The 17,197-nt window shown below is 35.0% G+C and overlaps 2 protein-coding genes and 1 pseudogene across 2 annotated transcripts; 2 read left to right on the forward strand and 1 right to left on the reverse strand.

Moving 5' to 3' along the window:
- The first annotated feature begins 6,514 nt into the window (after positions 1 to 6,514).
- Positions 6,515 to 11,266, forward strand: LOC143546567 (metal tolerance protein 4-like). Its single transcript, XM_077038214.1, has 7 exons — positions 6,515 to 6,707; positions 8,262 to 8,431; positions 9,434 to 9,632; positions 9,712 to 9,890; positions 10,599 to 10,749; positions 10,822 to 10,952; positions 11,029 to 11,266. The coding sequence occupies exons 1-7, from the start codon at positions 6,515 to 6,517 to the stop codon at positions 11,167 to 11,169; spliced, it is 1,164 nt and encodes a 387-aa protein (XP_076894329.1). The 3' UTR covers positions 11,170 to 11,266.
- Positions 11,267 to 13,196: 1,930 nt separating this feature from the next.
- Positions 13,197 to 15,367, forward strand: LOC143546568 (protein BUNDLE SHEATH DEFECTIVE 2, chloroplastic-like). Its single transcript, XM_077038215.1, has 4 exons — positions 13,197 to 13,542; positions 14,396 to 14,432; positions 14,986 to 15,069; positions 15,207 to 15,367. The coding sequence occupies exons 1-4, from the start codon at positions 13,243 to 13,245 to the stop codon at positions 15,257 to 15,259; spliced, it is 474 nt and encodes a 157-aa protein (XP_076894330.1). The 5' UTR covers positions 13,197 to 13,242; the 3' UTR covers positions 15,260 to 15,367.
- Positions 15,368 to 15,718: 351 nt separating this feature from the next.
- LOC143546569 (cytochrome P450 76C1 pseudogene) lies at positions 15,719 to 17,197 on the reverse strand (annotated as a pseudogene).

The following is a 17,197-nucleotide window of genomic DNA, read 5'->3' on the forward strand; positions in this document are numbered from 1 at the left end:
AGGCAGCGGCTAATAGTGACAAACAGTACTAGAGGGTGCTCACTCCAATTCCAAGATATTGGAGTACTAGCGGCTAATAGTGACAAACAGTACTAGAGGAGGAGCTCACCGACAACAGTGCGAGGAGGAGCACCCTCTAGTACTGTTTGTCACTATTAGCCGCTGCCTACTCACCAACCCTCACTGTGGAGCAGGCGCAGCCTACAGTTGGTGGAATAGTATTACTGTTGGCCGTAACCTATTCACCAACCAGCATGGCCTGCGTACAATCCACAGTCAGTGGGACGTGCATGGTCTACAGTTGGTGGAATAGTGCAGCCGACTTTATTACTGTTGGCTGTAACCTACCCACCAACCAGTATGGCCTGTGCGTAATCCACTGTTGGTTGAACAGGAATACTATTCAGCCGGCTGTACCTTCTAGAAAACCTACCTTCGGCTATAAATACTCCAATATCTTGGAATGGTAAGATCATCTACTATCTCGTATAACTTACTTGATAACTGCTCTTATAGTATTCATATACTTTTATATTCAAAGAGCAATATAGACTGATTCTCACGCCGGAGGGTGGTCACAAGGAGGAACCCCCCCTTCTCAGTGACGAGCTTACGGTGTCTGTTTTGCAGGTTCCCTGAAGTACAACTTACTCTGCTGGACCTAACCTTCGTGGGAAACATTACTTGGCCCCCAGATTACCTATAATCTGCCCGGGGTTACTTAGTGTTTCTTCATCATGCTATTTATTGTGTCTAAATCATCCTTCAAGAATAAAAAAATAGAAAAAATAAAGAAAAAACATAGAGTTTTTGGTCTTGTGGTGTAAGGTTCTATCTTTACGACGTCTCAACTAGGGGTGTAAACGAGCCAAACTATTTAAGATCAGTTCGTTAAAAAGCTCGAACAATAAGAGCTTAATCCCCGAGCCTAAAAGTAAGCTCGTTAATTTAATAAACGAGCCCGAGCCCAAGCTTCACTTATCGAGCTCGAGCCGGCTCACGAGCCTAAACGAGCCTGCCGTTTATATAATTTTTTAAAACATATGTTTAATAATTATTAATTAATTTATATAATGTTATGATAAAATAAATAAGCATAACTAAATAATATATATTATTTTACACATACATTTATAATAGAAAAAATATATAAAAATAATTATAATTATACAAAAATTAATTGATAAATAATAAACGAGCCGAGCTCGAGTTTTGAAACTAGAGCTCAAAATGAGCCGAGCTTGGGCTCGGCTCGTTTGCACCCTTAGTCTCAACCATAGTGACAAGAAATAAAGACTGATATAGACTTAGGTGTAAGATTTAAAAAATATCTAATAAATTTTTAAATAAAAAATGCAATTATTGTATAAATAATTACACATAACCTAACCTAACATGTAGTGAAAGAGATGGTTATGTAGCCATGGGGAGTTGCTCCCATTCACACAACACAAGTGACAAAGCCTAATGTACATTTTCGTTCGTTTGTTTTTTTGTCTTTTTTAACGGCCAATGAATCCTTCGAATTGACTATGTTTTGATTCGGGGAAAACCATCACTTGATGCCAACACGCCCATAAACACTTGCCCGAAAGCATGACAGTGCAGTGAGGTAAAACTCGTTCAGTTCAAGGATTCAACTAGTGAACGTCACATCCTCGCATAGTCTCTCATCATCACCAGGTGCTGCCGAAACTAAATGATAGGGACAAGAATCGAATCTTAATCACATAAAACACCGAGTCTCTCCCTTAAATTGGATTTGGCCCTCAATTATATTCATAAGAGCTAAAAAGCCATTTGAAACTCAATATTTTACTAGTTCACCATTTCTATTTTCATCTTATTATGTTAGAGTTCTTTGAAGTTCATCTTATCAATTCAGCATTAAGCTACTCTAGGTTTTGTTTAGTAGAACAACAACATACTTATGCATAATTGCAAAATTTTCCAAGTCATTCTAGTTGCTAATTCACTAGAGAACTTTCCAAGTTATATGTTATTTTATCCGACCTGTTTTGACCGTTTATGTTTTGGTTCGACTTGTCTTCTTGTCACCACTCATAGGTTTGGCTAGTTGACATTTATAAGTTTAGTTATGTTATTTGTTTGGGTTATTGTTAGATAACATGATTATGTTAATATACAATGTTGCATAATAATTTATTTATGCGTACTATAAAAAAATCGTTAAATAACTAAATTTCAAATGTATCTACCATACTAATAAAAGAATACCTATTTTTGCCACTTGTTACTCTCTTAGCCCTTCTACCTTTTTTTAACATATTTTCAATATATAGTTTGTTTCTAAATTTCTAGATTTCTTGGATACCCCCATAGGTTATTAACTTATTGCCCGACCCAATGGATCATATTTCTTTCAGTTTATAACACCCCCATCCCAAGATCTATTTCTTTCAGTTTATAACACCCCCATCCCAAATACCGCTACCTATTTAGATCCGACTCCCAAATTTATATATATACAATGGATATCATTGCAAACTCTTAAATTATTTATGAACTCTTAACTCAAATAATGTTAATATACAAAAAATTTTATAAAAAAACGTTAGTTGTTAAGAGTTCATAAATAATTTAAGAGTTCTGTAATGATATCAATTATATATATATATATATATTTTATATGAAGATATGTGTCATATTATAAAGAATGTTTTTGTTGGTGACTGCAGTTCCAAATATAAATATGTGGATAATGACAAAAATAGCATTTATATTTCAAAGACAGCAGTTTCCCCTTGCAGTATGTTTTGCAATGGACTATAAACAAATGTCAAGGTTATCATTATCTAATGTTGATTTGTACTTGAAAGAGCACGTGCTCTCGCAACAACAAATATTTTGAGAGTTATAAGCAGACATGGACTAAATATTTTCATTCTGGACTAAATATTTTTATTCTTCATAAACAATGTATATTGATCAATACAACTACAAATGTAGTATACAAGGAAATTTTTACTTATTTATAAATATTTGTGTAATGTTTGTTTTGAAATTCATGTAATTTTAATGTAAATTGTTTTGTATTAATAATATATGATAATTGTATTATTAATTGTATTTGCTTAATCTTTAAAGTTTTAATTTTTCATCAATTCCCGTGTAATATACGGAGCTCAAACTAGTATAATATATAACTAAGAGAAAACAATAACAAACTGAGTTATTCATAAAGTTTAGAAAAATACATAATTATGTGACATTATTGTGATGAATAAGTTCATATTATATAAAGTAACTATAATAATCATGAGGGGGGAGATAGCTTCCTTGGTTGTCACTTTCTTTTAATTATAATAAAATACAACTTTTTAGTTAAACAAATACCTAATACCTTTGAATAATATCATTTATTTCATAATTAACTTTCTAGAAATTGTTATCTAAGATTACATTGTATTTCAATAATATATTTTAGTTAAAAAATATCAATTACTTTTGTATTTTGTTTTATTTTAGTTTTGACCTACCGGCCTACTCTCTTCACAAACTAATAAATCTACAAAATTAGCTTCGAAAAAATAAAAAGCTTAGGCCTTACGAGGTTGGCAGTTTTAATCCCGAGCCCACTCGGGTTTTAGTCTCGCTATGTGTTACGCCAGAAAGTTCTACTCTTGTGGTAGCACAACGATTTTCAGTTGACAATATGGTTTATGAGGGAACACCCAAGCCAAATTCTAAAGCCAACATGGGCCCGATTAAGACAACATAGTCTGACTATAGTGGGTCAACAGGGCTCTCCAAATTAGAAAGCTCGGTGGCATAACACACAAGAGAATCGTTGTTCTAAAAAATATATATATATATATATCAAAAGTTTTGACATCTGGCATTTATGTGTTTTCCGTCGATGGTCTGGCTCGTCCTATGCCTGAGCTTGCCATGGTAATCAATCATGTATCACAACTTTTACATGTCAGATGGTCTACGTAACATGTGACTTGACTCTATAGAAAAGGAGTCTAGTATGTAAACATAATTATATAAGGTTTTTTCTTTTTGTTTTGCAATGACTATTTTTGTGATAATTGTATTATCAATGTGAATGATATAGTGGTGAAGTGGTAAGAAAGTGACTTGACGTTCCATGTAACCCAGGTTAGATTCCTGTTCCCAGCATTTAATTTCGAGGACACTAGTGTTGATGGGAGACTAGGCAAGTATGTGACATTCACTAGTTGGATCCTTGAACTGAGGCGTTGACCCTATGTGAGGGTTTTCCTCGGATCAAAAAGCAAAGGTATCCCGATTTGACGAATTTAAGTCAGTAGCCCATTAGAGGTGAGGTGGTATAGTGGTGATAATTCGTTAGACGCTAAAAAATACTTTGGTTTTAAATAATCCCAAATATCATCTTTTGGTCGTTGTCGGTCTCAATTAACGAAATGGCTGGTTACACTCCCACATTTTAACATGTTTGCTTCTAACGACCCACGATTAACGGATGCGTAACTCTATTAGTCTCTGGTCGCCAGAAAAACGTTTTCGGCCGAAAAACTTCTCTTTCCCTCAAAAGAGACAACGTTTTTCCAACGGCCAGAGCAGGGGCGGACATAGAGTGTTAGCAGGGGTTGCCTCCGCTACCCCTCAACGTCTTACCGGTAGTGTAAAAAAAAAAAATTCGGTCGGATTTCATGGTTTTGTTACCCATGAACAAAAAATAACGTTACCCCTGAACAAAAAATAAGCCCAGTCAATTGAGTAATTAAACCCAACAAATTGACAAAAGCCCAAGCCCAAAACAAAAACCCCAAATAATACAATAATAATAAAAGCTAAAAAAAAAGAAAAGAAACAAGCAACGTTTCACTGTAGTCTATACACCCACTGGCCACTGTAGCCACCACCGCCACCAGTCCGCCCACCAGTCCACTGTCTCCATCTTCGATTCTTCCCGGTAAAAACTAATTAAGATTTATTATATATTTGTGTTTAGGGATTTAGCCATTTAGGGTTATGTTTCAATTGGAATTAGTTTGGGATTTAGGGTTTATGTTTAAATTGGAATCGATTAGGTATTTAGCTTTTAGTTTTATGTCTAAACTGGAATTGATATTAGGTTTTGGTTCAAATTTTGTTTAGGGAACTTTGAAGATGAGTAAACAATCTCTCATTAGCAACCTTTTTAAACGTCAAAGAAAAGAAAACGATGACATCTGTTCCCCACCAAGTTTAAATATTCCAACTTCAAGTTCAAATACGGTTAATGAATTGCAAGAAAATGAAGATATCGGTCCAAGTTCAAATATTCATTCGGCTTCAAGATTGAGATGTTAGATATGGCGGAAAGTTATGGTAATCAAAAAAACCGAAAGAATGCCATTACTAATCGACATCATTTTGAAGTTGAAGTTTTTAATACAGTTTTGGATATGCAAATTCAAGAATTTGGAAATAGATTTAGTGAGGTTTCAACTAGTTTTCTAGAAATATGTCGGGTTTAAATCCTTGTGATTCGTTTTCTAAGTTTGACATATCTAAGATAGTGGTTTTTTCAGAGATGTATCCGAACAATTTTACTAACGAAGAAAGAGGGTGTATTTCGGGTGATCTTTCGACCTTTTATTACACTTTAAAGGAAGGTGAGAAATAAATATAGGGCTTTCTCCGGTCTTCATAATAGAATGCTCTAAGGCACATTCTGCTGGACATGGGTAGAATTTACATTGGAGGCAAGTTTTCGAAATTTGTTGGCTTCCTCCAATAGGATCCTCTGACTCCCAATCGGGTTGCCTTCCCAGGTCTCGCCGGTGTTGCCTGTAGGTCGTGATGTGCCTTGAGATGGTCGTCTCCTGGAATAACTTCTCTAAAAGGAGTATTAAGATCCACATTCTGCACAGAAAAAGCACCAGCACCCCGGTTAGCCATGCTCAAGCTGATGTTACCAGCACCTACCACCCAATGAGAATTTCCAAATCTTAGTGGAATGGGTGATCTTGCTCGTGTAATGGTGGAAACCGGAAAACACATAACTTTTCCTTTGGTTTATCGAATATATATTGATGCTAGCGTTGGTTTTACCGGTTGCAACCGCAACCGTTGAAAGATGTTTTTCTAAAATGAAGCTTATCAAGACGGATTTGCGCAATCGAATGGGTGATGGGTATTTGAACAATGCTTTAATTTGTGCGGTCGAAAGAGAAACGTTTGATAAAGTAAATGAAAAAGATGTAATGGCTCGATTTCAAGTATTTAAAAACCGAAGAGGAGAAATTTACAGCCAGTGTATTTAAATTTATTTGTTGTCGTTTTTTTATATTTGTTTCGTTAGCATTGTATGAACTATGGGAAAAAAAAAATTTTTTGAGCGCTACCCTTAAGTTTCAAGTCTAAATCCGTCACTGGGCTAGAGACTAACAAAGTTCCGTTTCCGTTAATCGTGTATCGTTAGAAACAAACATGTTAAAAAGTGTTCCTCTCGCCAGCCGTTTCGTTATATTATTTAAAACCATGTAACGTCAAGAAGAGAAGAAATAGATATCAAATGGAGGAAGAAAAAGAGGCGTTAATATCGCCGCCGTCACCGTTAGGCGGTTACCGTCGCCAACGACTGAGTCGTAAGTACTCGGTGAACTCACTCCGTACCGAGTTCCTGACTCGGTTACCTGATAAAGTCCGTTCTACTGTTGATATCGAGTCTTCTCATTTCACTCCGTCATCTTCCTCGTTAACTCAAGGTATATCATATAATATAATATATTCAACGTAATTATGTTATTAATTACTCACTTAATCACTGTTTATCGTTGATTTTGACTTTTGTTGACTCAAATAACGTAGTTATATCTTTTAACTTCTATCGGAATCGCTGATTATTGAGAATCTGAGGATAAACGACGTCGTTCGTTCTCGATTTTGACTTCTGTTGACTCAATTTGTGTTAAATCAAGGTACTGAACGTAATTATGTTCTCATTTTTTGGTGTTTGAATGTTGAAATTGAATGATTATTGAGGATTTGAGATTAATTATCGTTGATTTTGACTTTTGTTGACTCAAGCCATTGTAATTATCTCTTTGGTTTCTATCGGAATCAATGTAATGCTAAAATCTACTGATTATTGAGAATTTGAGCTTAATCATCGATGATGTTGACTTTTGTTGACTAAAATAACGTAATTATACGATATCTACTGATTACGGAGAATTTGAGGTTAAACGACGTACTTCGTTCGTTCTCGATTTTGACTTTTGTTGACTTGAATTCATTAAATTCGTTAAATCAAGGTATTGAACGTCATTATGTTATTAATTTATATGTTAATCACTGTTTATTGCTGTTTGAATGTTAAAAATCTACTGATTATTGATAATTTGAGATTAGTTATGGTTGATTTTGACTTTTGTTGACTAGAATAACGTAATTATATCTACTGATTATTGAGAATTTGAGGTTAAACTTCATTCAACGTACTGATTATTGAGAAATTGAGATTAATCGTCGTTGATTTTGACTTATGTTGACTCGAATTGGTCGAATTCGTTATCTTTGTTAACTCATGGTATATATTGAACGTAATTATGTTCTTAATTACTTTCTAAATCACTGTTTATTGGTGTTTGAATGTTAAAAATGTACTGATTATTGAGAATTTGAGATTAATCATAGTTGATTTTGACTTTTGTTGACTCAAATTGTATTATTATGTTCTCAATTTCTCTGTTAGTCATTGTTTATTGTTGTTTGAATGTTAAATTCTGCTGATAATTGAGAATAATTGTCGTGGATTTTGACTTTGTTGACTCAAACTGTATTGAACGTGATTATGTTCTCAGTTTACTATTTATTGTTGTTTGAATGTTGAAATTGAATGATCAGTGAGAAATTGAGATGAATCATCGTTCGTTTTCTCTTGATTTTGACTTTTGTTGTGAATCGTCTTCGATTTTGACTTTTTTTTTACTCAAATTGTAGTGAATCATTGTAGTTATCATTGTTTGAATGTTAAAACCTGCTGATCAGTGAGAAATTGAGATTAGTTGTTGTCGTTTGATCTCGATTTTGAACTTTTGTTGACTCAACTTGTAGTGAATCGTTGTAGTCCTCTAAAATTTGACTTTTGTTGACTCAAAATGTAGTGAATTGTTGTATTTATCATTGTTTGAATACTATAACCTACTGATCAGTGAGAACTTGAGATTAATCATTTTCGATTTTGACTTTTGTTGAACGTAGTGAATCACGGTTGAACGTAAGTGTATTCTCAATTTCTTCTATTTTGTTTGTTAAAGGTGAGAAGGAGTATTACGAGAAGCAATTTGCAACATTGAAATCGTTTGATGAAGTTGATGCGATTGTATCGTCTGATGGAATCGATGAGGAAAATTTGGAGGAACAAATACAGCAGGAACGAGCTATGAAGATCTCTAATTATGCTAACATTCTGTTACTGGCATTTAAGGTGAGTTCTAATTGCTTGTTTGCATGTTGACTTTTGCTGACTGAAATTGTAGTGAATCATTGTTGTTAGAATTTGTTTCTCATAATTTCTGAAATTGTAGTGAATCATTTTGACTTTTGTTGACTCAAATTGTAGTGAATCATTCCTGTTATGTTATCGTCTGTTTCTCATAATTTTAAATTATTTGTTTGAATGTTCTAATTGACTGATCAGTGAGATTATTCGTGGTCGTTTTTTTCTCGATTTTGACTTTTGTTGACTCAAATTGTAGTTAATTATTGTAGTTACCATAGTTTTCTCGAAGGATCTATTTGAATTCTGAAGTTGATAATCAGTTTGTTTGCCTCATATTTGGAAGATCTGGATTTAGTGCTAGTAAACGAGCTGAGCTGAACTCAGCCCGGGCGTCACTCGTTTTGACATATGTGAGACAAGCTCGGCTCGTTTTTAACTTAATAGAGACGAGCCCGGCTCGTTTTGACTTATGAAAGCTCGATCTCGGCTTGTGAATCCTTTTTTCTAGCTCAAAGCTTGACTCATTTTCACTTATGAAAGACGAGCTTGGCTCGTTTCGACTTGTTTCAAGCTCTTTTTCTAAGGCTCAAGCTCGGCTCGTTTATTATTTATAAATTTATATGCATTTCTAATGATTGTTAAATATCTTGAGAAAAACCTTAAAACGAGCCTAAGCTAAGCTTGAGCTCGTGTGCAGTACCTTAAAACAAGTCAAAGCTCGGATTGAGCTCGATTGTGCAATGTGAAATAATATATAGCAGTCCAAAAGAGTTGAAACTTAAAAATAAGCAAGACTCAATGAGCCAAAACGATCTTTCCATACAAAGCTTGAGCTCGAACTCGGTAACTAAATGAGCATTATTTGAGACTCGGCTCGGGCTTGATAAGGCTCGGTTCATTTTAAGCTTTTATCAATCTGATCTTGAGTGTTCAATAATCTCTGATCTATTATTAACTGTTTATGTTGATGTGTATTGCATTATGAAGATCTATGCTACAATTGAGACTGGATCCATTGCCATTGCTGCATCTACACTGGATTCATTGCTTGATCTAATGGCTGGTGGCATCCTGTGGTTCATTCATCTCTCTATGCAAAACATCAACATATACAAGTATTCGATTGGTAAACTGAGGGTGCAGCCTGTCGGAATCATTGTGTTTGCTGCAATTATGGCTACACTTGGTATGTTATTGTTTTTTATTTTGCATAAAATAGTATAGATTTGAGTGATAATGAAAGTTAATGTTATAAGTTAATTTAGGCTTTCAGGTACTGGTTCAGGCTGTAGAACAGTTGATAGAAAATAATCCATCAGAGAAGATGTCATATTTCCAGCTGGTATGGTTATACATAATCATGTTGACTGCAACAGTGGTCAAACTTGGGCTATGGTTGTATTGTAGAAGTTCAGGAAATGAGATTGTGCGCGCGTATGCTAAGGTACGTTTACAATTAGGTCAAATCTAGTCATGTAAATGAACCGAGCGAACATGAGTGGGACTTTTTTGTGTTTGTCTGTTTAACATTAACCGAATAAGCGAACGAATGCGGGCACTAAAACAGATTTATTTGTTTGTACGTGCTCGTTCGATAAGAGCATGAACATGTTCGTGTTCGTTCGTTTAACTTTAACCGAACAAATGAAGGAAATCAAACAATTAAACAAACTGATTTTCTTATTTGCGTTCATTCTTTGAGAACATGAATGTGTTCGTGTTTAACTTTAACTGAACGAACATGAATACTTAAAACAAATTGATTTTCTTGTTTGTTCGGTCAACCTTGACTGAATATACAAAGGAACACTTAAAGAACAGATTTTCTTGTTTATGTTCGATTATGTTTGTTCGTTAACATTCTAAACGAACAGTTCATGAACATAAACGAACACGAGTTAAAACTAAACGTGAAATCCAAGTTAAAGTTTAAAGGGTTTTAAAAATATGAAAATCAAATTGATTTCAAATTAATATTAGTAATAAGTAGCTGACTGAATATGCAAACGAACATAAACGATACATGACTGAAAAATTCATTTGTTTAATTAAATGAACAAAAAATTGTTTTTGTGCTCATTCATTTAATTGATGAACGTACATAAACGAACTTCCCGCCAAGCAGTTCACTAAATGTTCAGTTCATTTGCAGGATCATTACTTTGATGTCGTAACAAATGTTGTTGGACTAGTCGCTGCTGTTCTCGGTGATAGATTCTATTGGTGGATCGACCCTGCAGGCGCTATTATTCTTGCCGTTTACACAATCGTAAACTGGTCAGGAACCGTGTGGGAAAATGCAGGCATGCTTTACTTCTCTTTTCATAATTATTTCACTTGTAAACTATTAATATTAACAAAACATGATTACACAGTTTCATTAGTTGGACAATCAGCACCACCTGAAGTCCTACAAAAATTAACTTATCTCGTTACACGACATCCTAAAGTTAAGCGAGTCGACACAGTTCGCGCATACACATTTGGTGTTTTGTACTTTGTAGAGGTTGGTGTTTTTGGTTAGTAAAACTGTGAAGTGAGTATTTTTAATCTTGATGTTTTTTTTTTATTTATTTATTTAGGTTGATATTGAACTTCCAGAAGATTTATCGTTAAAAGAAGCTCACGCGATTGGAGAAACGCTACAAATAAAGATCGAGAAGCTCCCAGAAGTTGAGCGCGCGTTTGTTCATCTCGACTTTGAATGTGATCACAAACCCTAGCACTCGGTTCTAACCAGGCTTCCGAATAGTGACCCATGAGGTGAGTATCTTGTGGTTAATGGTTAGGCTCATGAGCCATATATTTATCTGTTTTGGTGTAATTAATTAGGAAGCAGCCTCTCTATTCCTACGGGGTAGAGGTAAGGCTGTCTACATCTTACCCTCCTCAGACCCTACCGTAGCTTAGCTATCGGTGGGATTTACTGAGTACGATGATGATGATGATTATTTTTTGTACTACATATGCTGGACTCATTTTTATCAGAAAGAGCCAATAAGTGTCATTATTTATATTTTCATATCAATTGTTGATACCGAATCTGCGGCTTTACTCAAATGGCTAGAACAAATGACATGCATATTTGCTAGGGGTGGCAAATGTGACCCATGGGTTGAATGTGTTGTAATAAAGTATATGTAATGGGTCAGAATGGGTCAAGCTAAAAAAAGAAAATTATTGAAACGGGTTGAAATTTCTTAAGTTTTTTTATTTTTTTTATTTATTATGGAACGAGAAAAACGGAGGAAACTTTAGTTTTTTTTACTTTTCTAGTTTTTTATTTATATTTCGAGTTATGATTTTTTAGTTATTTTTTAACAAGGGGTTTTTGAAATGGGTCAAAATGGAGCTAAATTAGAAACGTGTTGCTCCAAAAAATTCATCGACACGTATGTTTATTGAAAGTAGCTGGAGCTAAAGCTACGATTATTTGTTTGAAGCGTCTTGAGGTGTATATGAAATATCTTACGGTAACTGAAATAATCCACCCGCAAATAAAATAATTGTACTTAAATTAGCGAACTAAAATAACTAAATCCAGCTCAAAACCGATTGTTGGCTTGAACCTAAAACCGACTCAAACCCAAGCTCTATAAGCTTATAGACAAAGGATATGACTCACCATCCATACGTTAGTGAGTGTATTGACACCAATAAGTTGATAAATTGTTTGATGAATAGTTCTTTAAGCTTATAAGTTGTTTACATGTAATGACTCGTTTTAAAAAAAAAGCCAAATTATATAAAAAAACAAGGAACCCCAAGTTAGATACTAGGGGCCCAAAGTACAAAAGCAACGGAAAACAGAGATATCACATGGAAATTATAAGAGTTCCTCGATATATCATATTGCTAATAATTTTTCAATTTCAAAACTCCGTCAATTCTTCCATTCTATCTTTAAACTTTTGTCTCGATTAGCAATCCATAGGAATAGTTTTTTTCATTTTCAAATAAAGTATATAATCAAAAAATAACTTTATGGTTAAAAGCTTTCGGTAACCTTTAAGGACGATAAAATAATAAACAAATCATGCTCTCACAGTTTCTTATCGTAACATCTTAGAGGTCACATACAGAGTAAATACTACTATTTATACGACACTGGAGGTTAACAAACTACTGGCAAGGTCTCTTGATTGGTGAGTTTTACGGTAACGATTCTCATGTCAAAAAAATAAAAACAAAAATAAGGGTAAACTTTGGTTTTCGTCTCTGTGGTTTATTCAAATATGTGGTTTTAGTCCAATAGTTTTAAATTTGCGATTTTCGTCCCTGTGGTTTCATTTCACTTGCAATTAAACCCGAATTCATTAACCCTGTTAAGTTTGGTTGTTAAACTCATCAGCGTGCCCCTCACGTGATGGGTAGTTTTGCTCTTTTTCTCCCCAAATAAACCCCAGTCCTAATTCTCAAGCCCCTCACGTGAGGGGCTTGGGTGTCTTTAGGGGGGGGGGACAAAACTGTCTTTCCCGTAAAGGGCACGCTGATTGATTTAACGACCAGACTTAACGGGATTAGTAAATTCGGTTTTAATTGCCGAAAAATGAAACCATCAAGATGAAAATCGTAAATTTAAAACTACCAGACTAAAACCACATATTTAGACAAACGACAAAAAAAAAAACGCAATTTGCGCTAAAAATAAAACACTGGAATATACTTTGTCAAACAAAAAGAAACCAAACTTACACCAACCAGAAAACAGGAAAACAAATGACCACAAAACACACACTTGTCCAATATTATTAATAATAATATTATTATTATCCCATCCTCACTTTCCATCATCAATGGCTACACTTTCTCACCCTCCATTATCATCATTTTCTTCTTCATCTTCTTTATGCTCATCTTTAACCTCCATTAGCTTCAATCCAACACAACACATATCAATTTTGGACCCTCACAAGACCATTTTCTCAGCTGTTTCATCTTACTCCAAACTCCACTTAATCCCACTTCAAAAACTCAATCTTGATCCCATTTTACTTTACACTAGTGGCTTTAAACCACCTATGGATACACAAACATTTCTTGCTACTATTAGTGTTTTGGTTGCTATTTCCTTGTCTCTGGTTCTTGGTCTCAAGGTTTGTCTTTTTCTTTTTTTCTTTTTTTTTTTGTAGTTTGAGAAAACTGGGATTTGAAAATGTTGTGTTTTGAAGCAACACTAATATGGGGTGGGACCCGGTACAAATAACTAGAGTAACTGCTCTTACATTCTTGAACTAGCGCTTGCTCGAAAAATGCTCATTCGATTTCGGCTCTGTTTGGAAATGAGCCGTTCGGCTCGGTTCGGTTTAAAAGCAAACCAAGCACGAGCAAAGCCTCGCTTGGTTCGGTTCGGTTTGTTTTGCTCGAATTGTTTTTTATTTATTAAATTATATATTTTTTTATGTATATGCATAAAGATTATACTATTTTTCAAAGTTTTTAAATATTAAAGTTCAAATTTAAACCCTAGTTACTCGTTTTATATATGTTTTCATGTTAACTTTGAGTTTTAGACATTTTAGAGTCGGAAGTTTTAGACATTTTAAAATTGAAAACCTTGTACAAAATCAAGCAAAACCACGCTGAACCAGGCTGCTCGGTTCCAAACCAAACCATGTTCAAGCATTAAAATATCACTAGTTTCTTTAAATTCAATCCGCTCGGTTCGGCTCGCTTTCAAACCAAACCAAGTATGAGCAAGGCTGCGTTCGGTTCGGCTCGGTTCGTGAACAGTCCTATTTTGAACTAGAGTAATTATTATGTTATAAAAAATAATATAGTGTAATAACAGTTACTCTAGTTCAAAAATTATTAGCAATAATAATTACACTAGTTGTTTGTATCATTCTCGCGATAAAAGTCATTTGTATTTGATCCAAACACCAGTAATATGACCTTTAGTTTAAGTAATTTATAAATAAAATTGACAATTTATTGGTTTTATTGTAGGGTGATCCAGTTCCTTGTGAAAAATGTGCTGGCAATGGTAACTCTTAATTATTATATATTTGTTTATCTTATTTCTGTTCTAAGAGGCCTAAAAATAGCATTCGGGGGTGTCAATTGTGTCGGGATGGTAGGCTGAAGTGTTCTGCCCACACACGACCTGTCTAACCCATTTATTTTAACGGGTCAAATGGGTTGGCAAATAATAATCAAGTGGTGAACATGTTAATTGCGTTGGTAGGTTGTAAAAAAATCGGCTAAAACATGGCTTGTTTGATTACATGATCCGCTTGAACACGAAACGTTTATAGAAAACTGGTTATACATGTCATTCCAAAATCTGATTATTTACATGTGTTCGGGTGGTGTTTCACACCGTGTTAGAAGCTGTCACCTCAAGTTTTCAGCAACTAAAAGGATATAAATTCTTTATTTTTTCAAGAAATATATTATCAATGGGACGCACTAAACACATAATTCACTTGTACCTAGTGGTTGGTAGTTATAAATGGGATTTAGAAAGAGAATGGGATAAACGGTTACATAACAGTCTTATATGTATCATCAACTAAAGGATATAATTTGATGGATAGGTGGCACAAAATGTGTTTTCTGCAACGACGGGAAGATGAAAATGGAAACGGGCTCGGTTGAGTGTAAAGTATGCAAGGGTGCAGGTAATAAAAATCTCTTCCACTCTCCAACAGTTCTACTTAGAGGTGGTTTACCTGGTCCCACTGGTTAGCAGAGTATTGAGTGGGCCCATGTGTTTTAACCTTATCGTTTTAACCTTGTCGATATTCACATTTTGCAGGATTGATACTCTGCAAGAAGTGTGCAGGTTCCGGATATTCAAAACGCTTATGAGTTAGCTTCGGATTCACACATTTTTCCAGCTAAATTCATTGTCAAAACATTTATGAAGGTCTTGAATATTTCTCTTATTATATATATCTTGTTAGAATTTGATATAAACTATGGACATCTGAAAAATGTAATATTTTTGTAATTATATAACCATCCTTCATTTTTTGCATTTTGTAACATCCTAAAATTTTAATGATGAATAAAGGAAGTTATGTTTAGTGATTTCGCGTAATTGATTAATGTCGGGGAAGGAGCGGGTCTTGGACTTGGATTAATTGAGATGGGTTAAATGAGAATGGGATTTCAGGGATATAAATTTCACTTTACTTTTAATATTTGACTAGAACCCAAACAAAATAAATAACAATAAAAAGAAAAACTTTTTATCTTACAAAGTTTTTAAGAGGGCTTAATCTTATTTAACCTATTTATTAAAAAAATTACACTTGTTGTACAATATTACATATAGAGGCTCGCGTCGGGCAACCTTTGAGATGGGATAGCAACGAGCGGATTTCTTTTCTTTAGAGTAATGTCGAATTTTTCCAAAAGGTCATGTTCTTCACCCTTGGGCAAGCTCCAATCAAACGAGTGCAAAAGCGAAGCCAATACATACATTAGCATTTTCTCACCCAAGGGTAAACCGGGACACAATCTTCTCCCGGACCCAAACGGAAAAAATTTCAAATTATTTCCACTATAATCCCAATGGGTTGTCAAGAACCTCTTGGGATTGAACTTCAACGGGTTATCCCAGTATCTGGGGTCTCGTTGGATTGACCAAACATTCACAAACACGTTACACCCCTTTAGGATGGTATACCCCCCTATGTTGCAAGTCTTGCTTGGTGACCGCGGGATTAGCAAAGGGGCTACAGGATGCAAGCGTGACGTTTCCTTAATCGTAGCGTCTAGGTATTTTAGCTTCGGAAGATGAGATTCTTCGACAATATTATTTACTCCCACGATCTCTTCTAGCTCTTCACGAACCTTTCTCATAACGTTATAATTATTTAAAATCTCCGTCATTGCCCACTCTATCATCGTCGTCGTTGTTTCTGTCCCAGCAACCATAATGTCCTGAAGAAGCGCCTTGACTTGAATTAAGTCAAGGTCCTTTAGCTCTAATAATATTTGTAAGAAATCTTTCTTCCCATCTAAACTTTTCGTGTTAGATTCGATATGTAACACACGTTGATTAATAACACGCTCCAAAATCCGATCTATCTTCTTAAGTTGCTCATTCATGTCACGCGCAACACCTTGTAGATCAAACCATGCAAGACTCGGGAAGAAGTCCGACACATTTGGCTTTCCAAGAAGCTCAACAATCTTTGAAACCACCGTTTGCAACTCACGCTTGTTTGACGAGTTTGAGTTCTCCTAAACCATGTTTGTTAAAACATTTGCTTCGGTCATGAAACAAATCCCGCTTATGTTAACTTTCGTCCCAATTTTCCCATACACATTCTTGATGGTTTTCCTGACTTCATCTCTTCTAAAAGGACTACACGCGTCAAGATTCTTGTTGTTCAACACCTCTTGGACGAATATCTTACATAGGTTTCTCCAATGTGCGTTATTCTGAGCCCAGGCGATATCCTGGCCCCCATATGTTATTATTGACGCTGCGGCAGTTAAGTTATGGTTAGCAAATATTTCATCTTGGTCACGGACCACAACCTTTGCTAGGTCCGGTGTGTTTACGACTACATGAAGCTTGCTTCCAACATAGAATTTAAATATAGGGCCGTAGGTGTGTGCCATGTTCGTGAACTGTCTGTGTAGATCAGGACCGAGAAATGGAAGGTAGCCAACGATTGGTAACGAGTAGGGACCTGGTGGCAACGATTGGTAACGAGTTGAAAATATGAACTTGTACAATAGAATAGACGCGATAATTAATAATGTAACCGCGATATTAAGTGCAAGGTTATG

The sequence above is a fragment of the Bidens hawaiensis genome, unplaced genomic scaffold, assembly GCF_021521415.1.
Source record: "Bidens hawaiensis isolate Kalapana, Puna unplaced genomic scaffold, B.hawaiensis_p1.1 tig00014404_1, whole genome shotgun sequence".
NCBI lineage: Eukaryota > Viridiplantae > Streptophyta > Magnoliopsida > Asterales > Asteraceae > Bidens > Bidens hawaiensis.

What these genes read in the sequence shown, in the direction of transcription:
- LOC143546567 (XM_077038214.1), top strand. Translation starts at nt 6,515, where the DNA reads ATGGAGGAAGAAAAAGAGGCGTTAATATCGCCGCCGTCACCGTTAGGC. An exon ending in TGCAATTATGGCTACACTTG is followed by an intron (nt 9,633 to 9,711) that starts GTATGTTATTGT and finishes AAGTTAATTTAG; the next exon opens with GCTTTCAGGTACTGGTTCAG. An exon ending in GTGTTTTGTACTTTGTAGAG is followed by an intron (nt 10,953 to 11,028) that starts GTTGGTGTTTTT and finishes TTATTTATTTAG; the next exon opens with GTTGATATTGAACTTCCAGA.
- LOC143546568 (XM_077038215.1), top strand. Translation starts at nt 13,243, where the DNA reads ATGGCTACACTTTCTCACCCTCCATTATCATCATTTTCTTCTTCATCT. An exon ending in CTCTGGTTCTTGGTCTCAAG is followed by an intron (nt 13,543 to 14,395) that starts GTTTGTCTTTTT and finishes GTTTTATTGTAG; the next exon opens with GGTGATCCAGTTCCTTGTGA. An exon ending in TGAAAAATGTGCTGGCAATG is followed by an intron (nt 14,433 to 14,985) that starts GTAACTCTTAAT and finishes TTTGATGGATAG; the next exon opens with GTGGCACAAAATGTGTTTTC.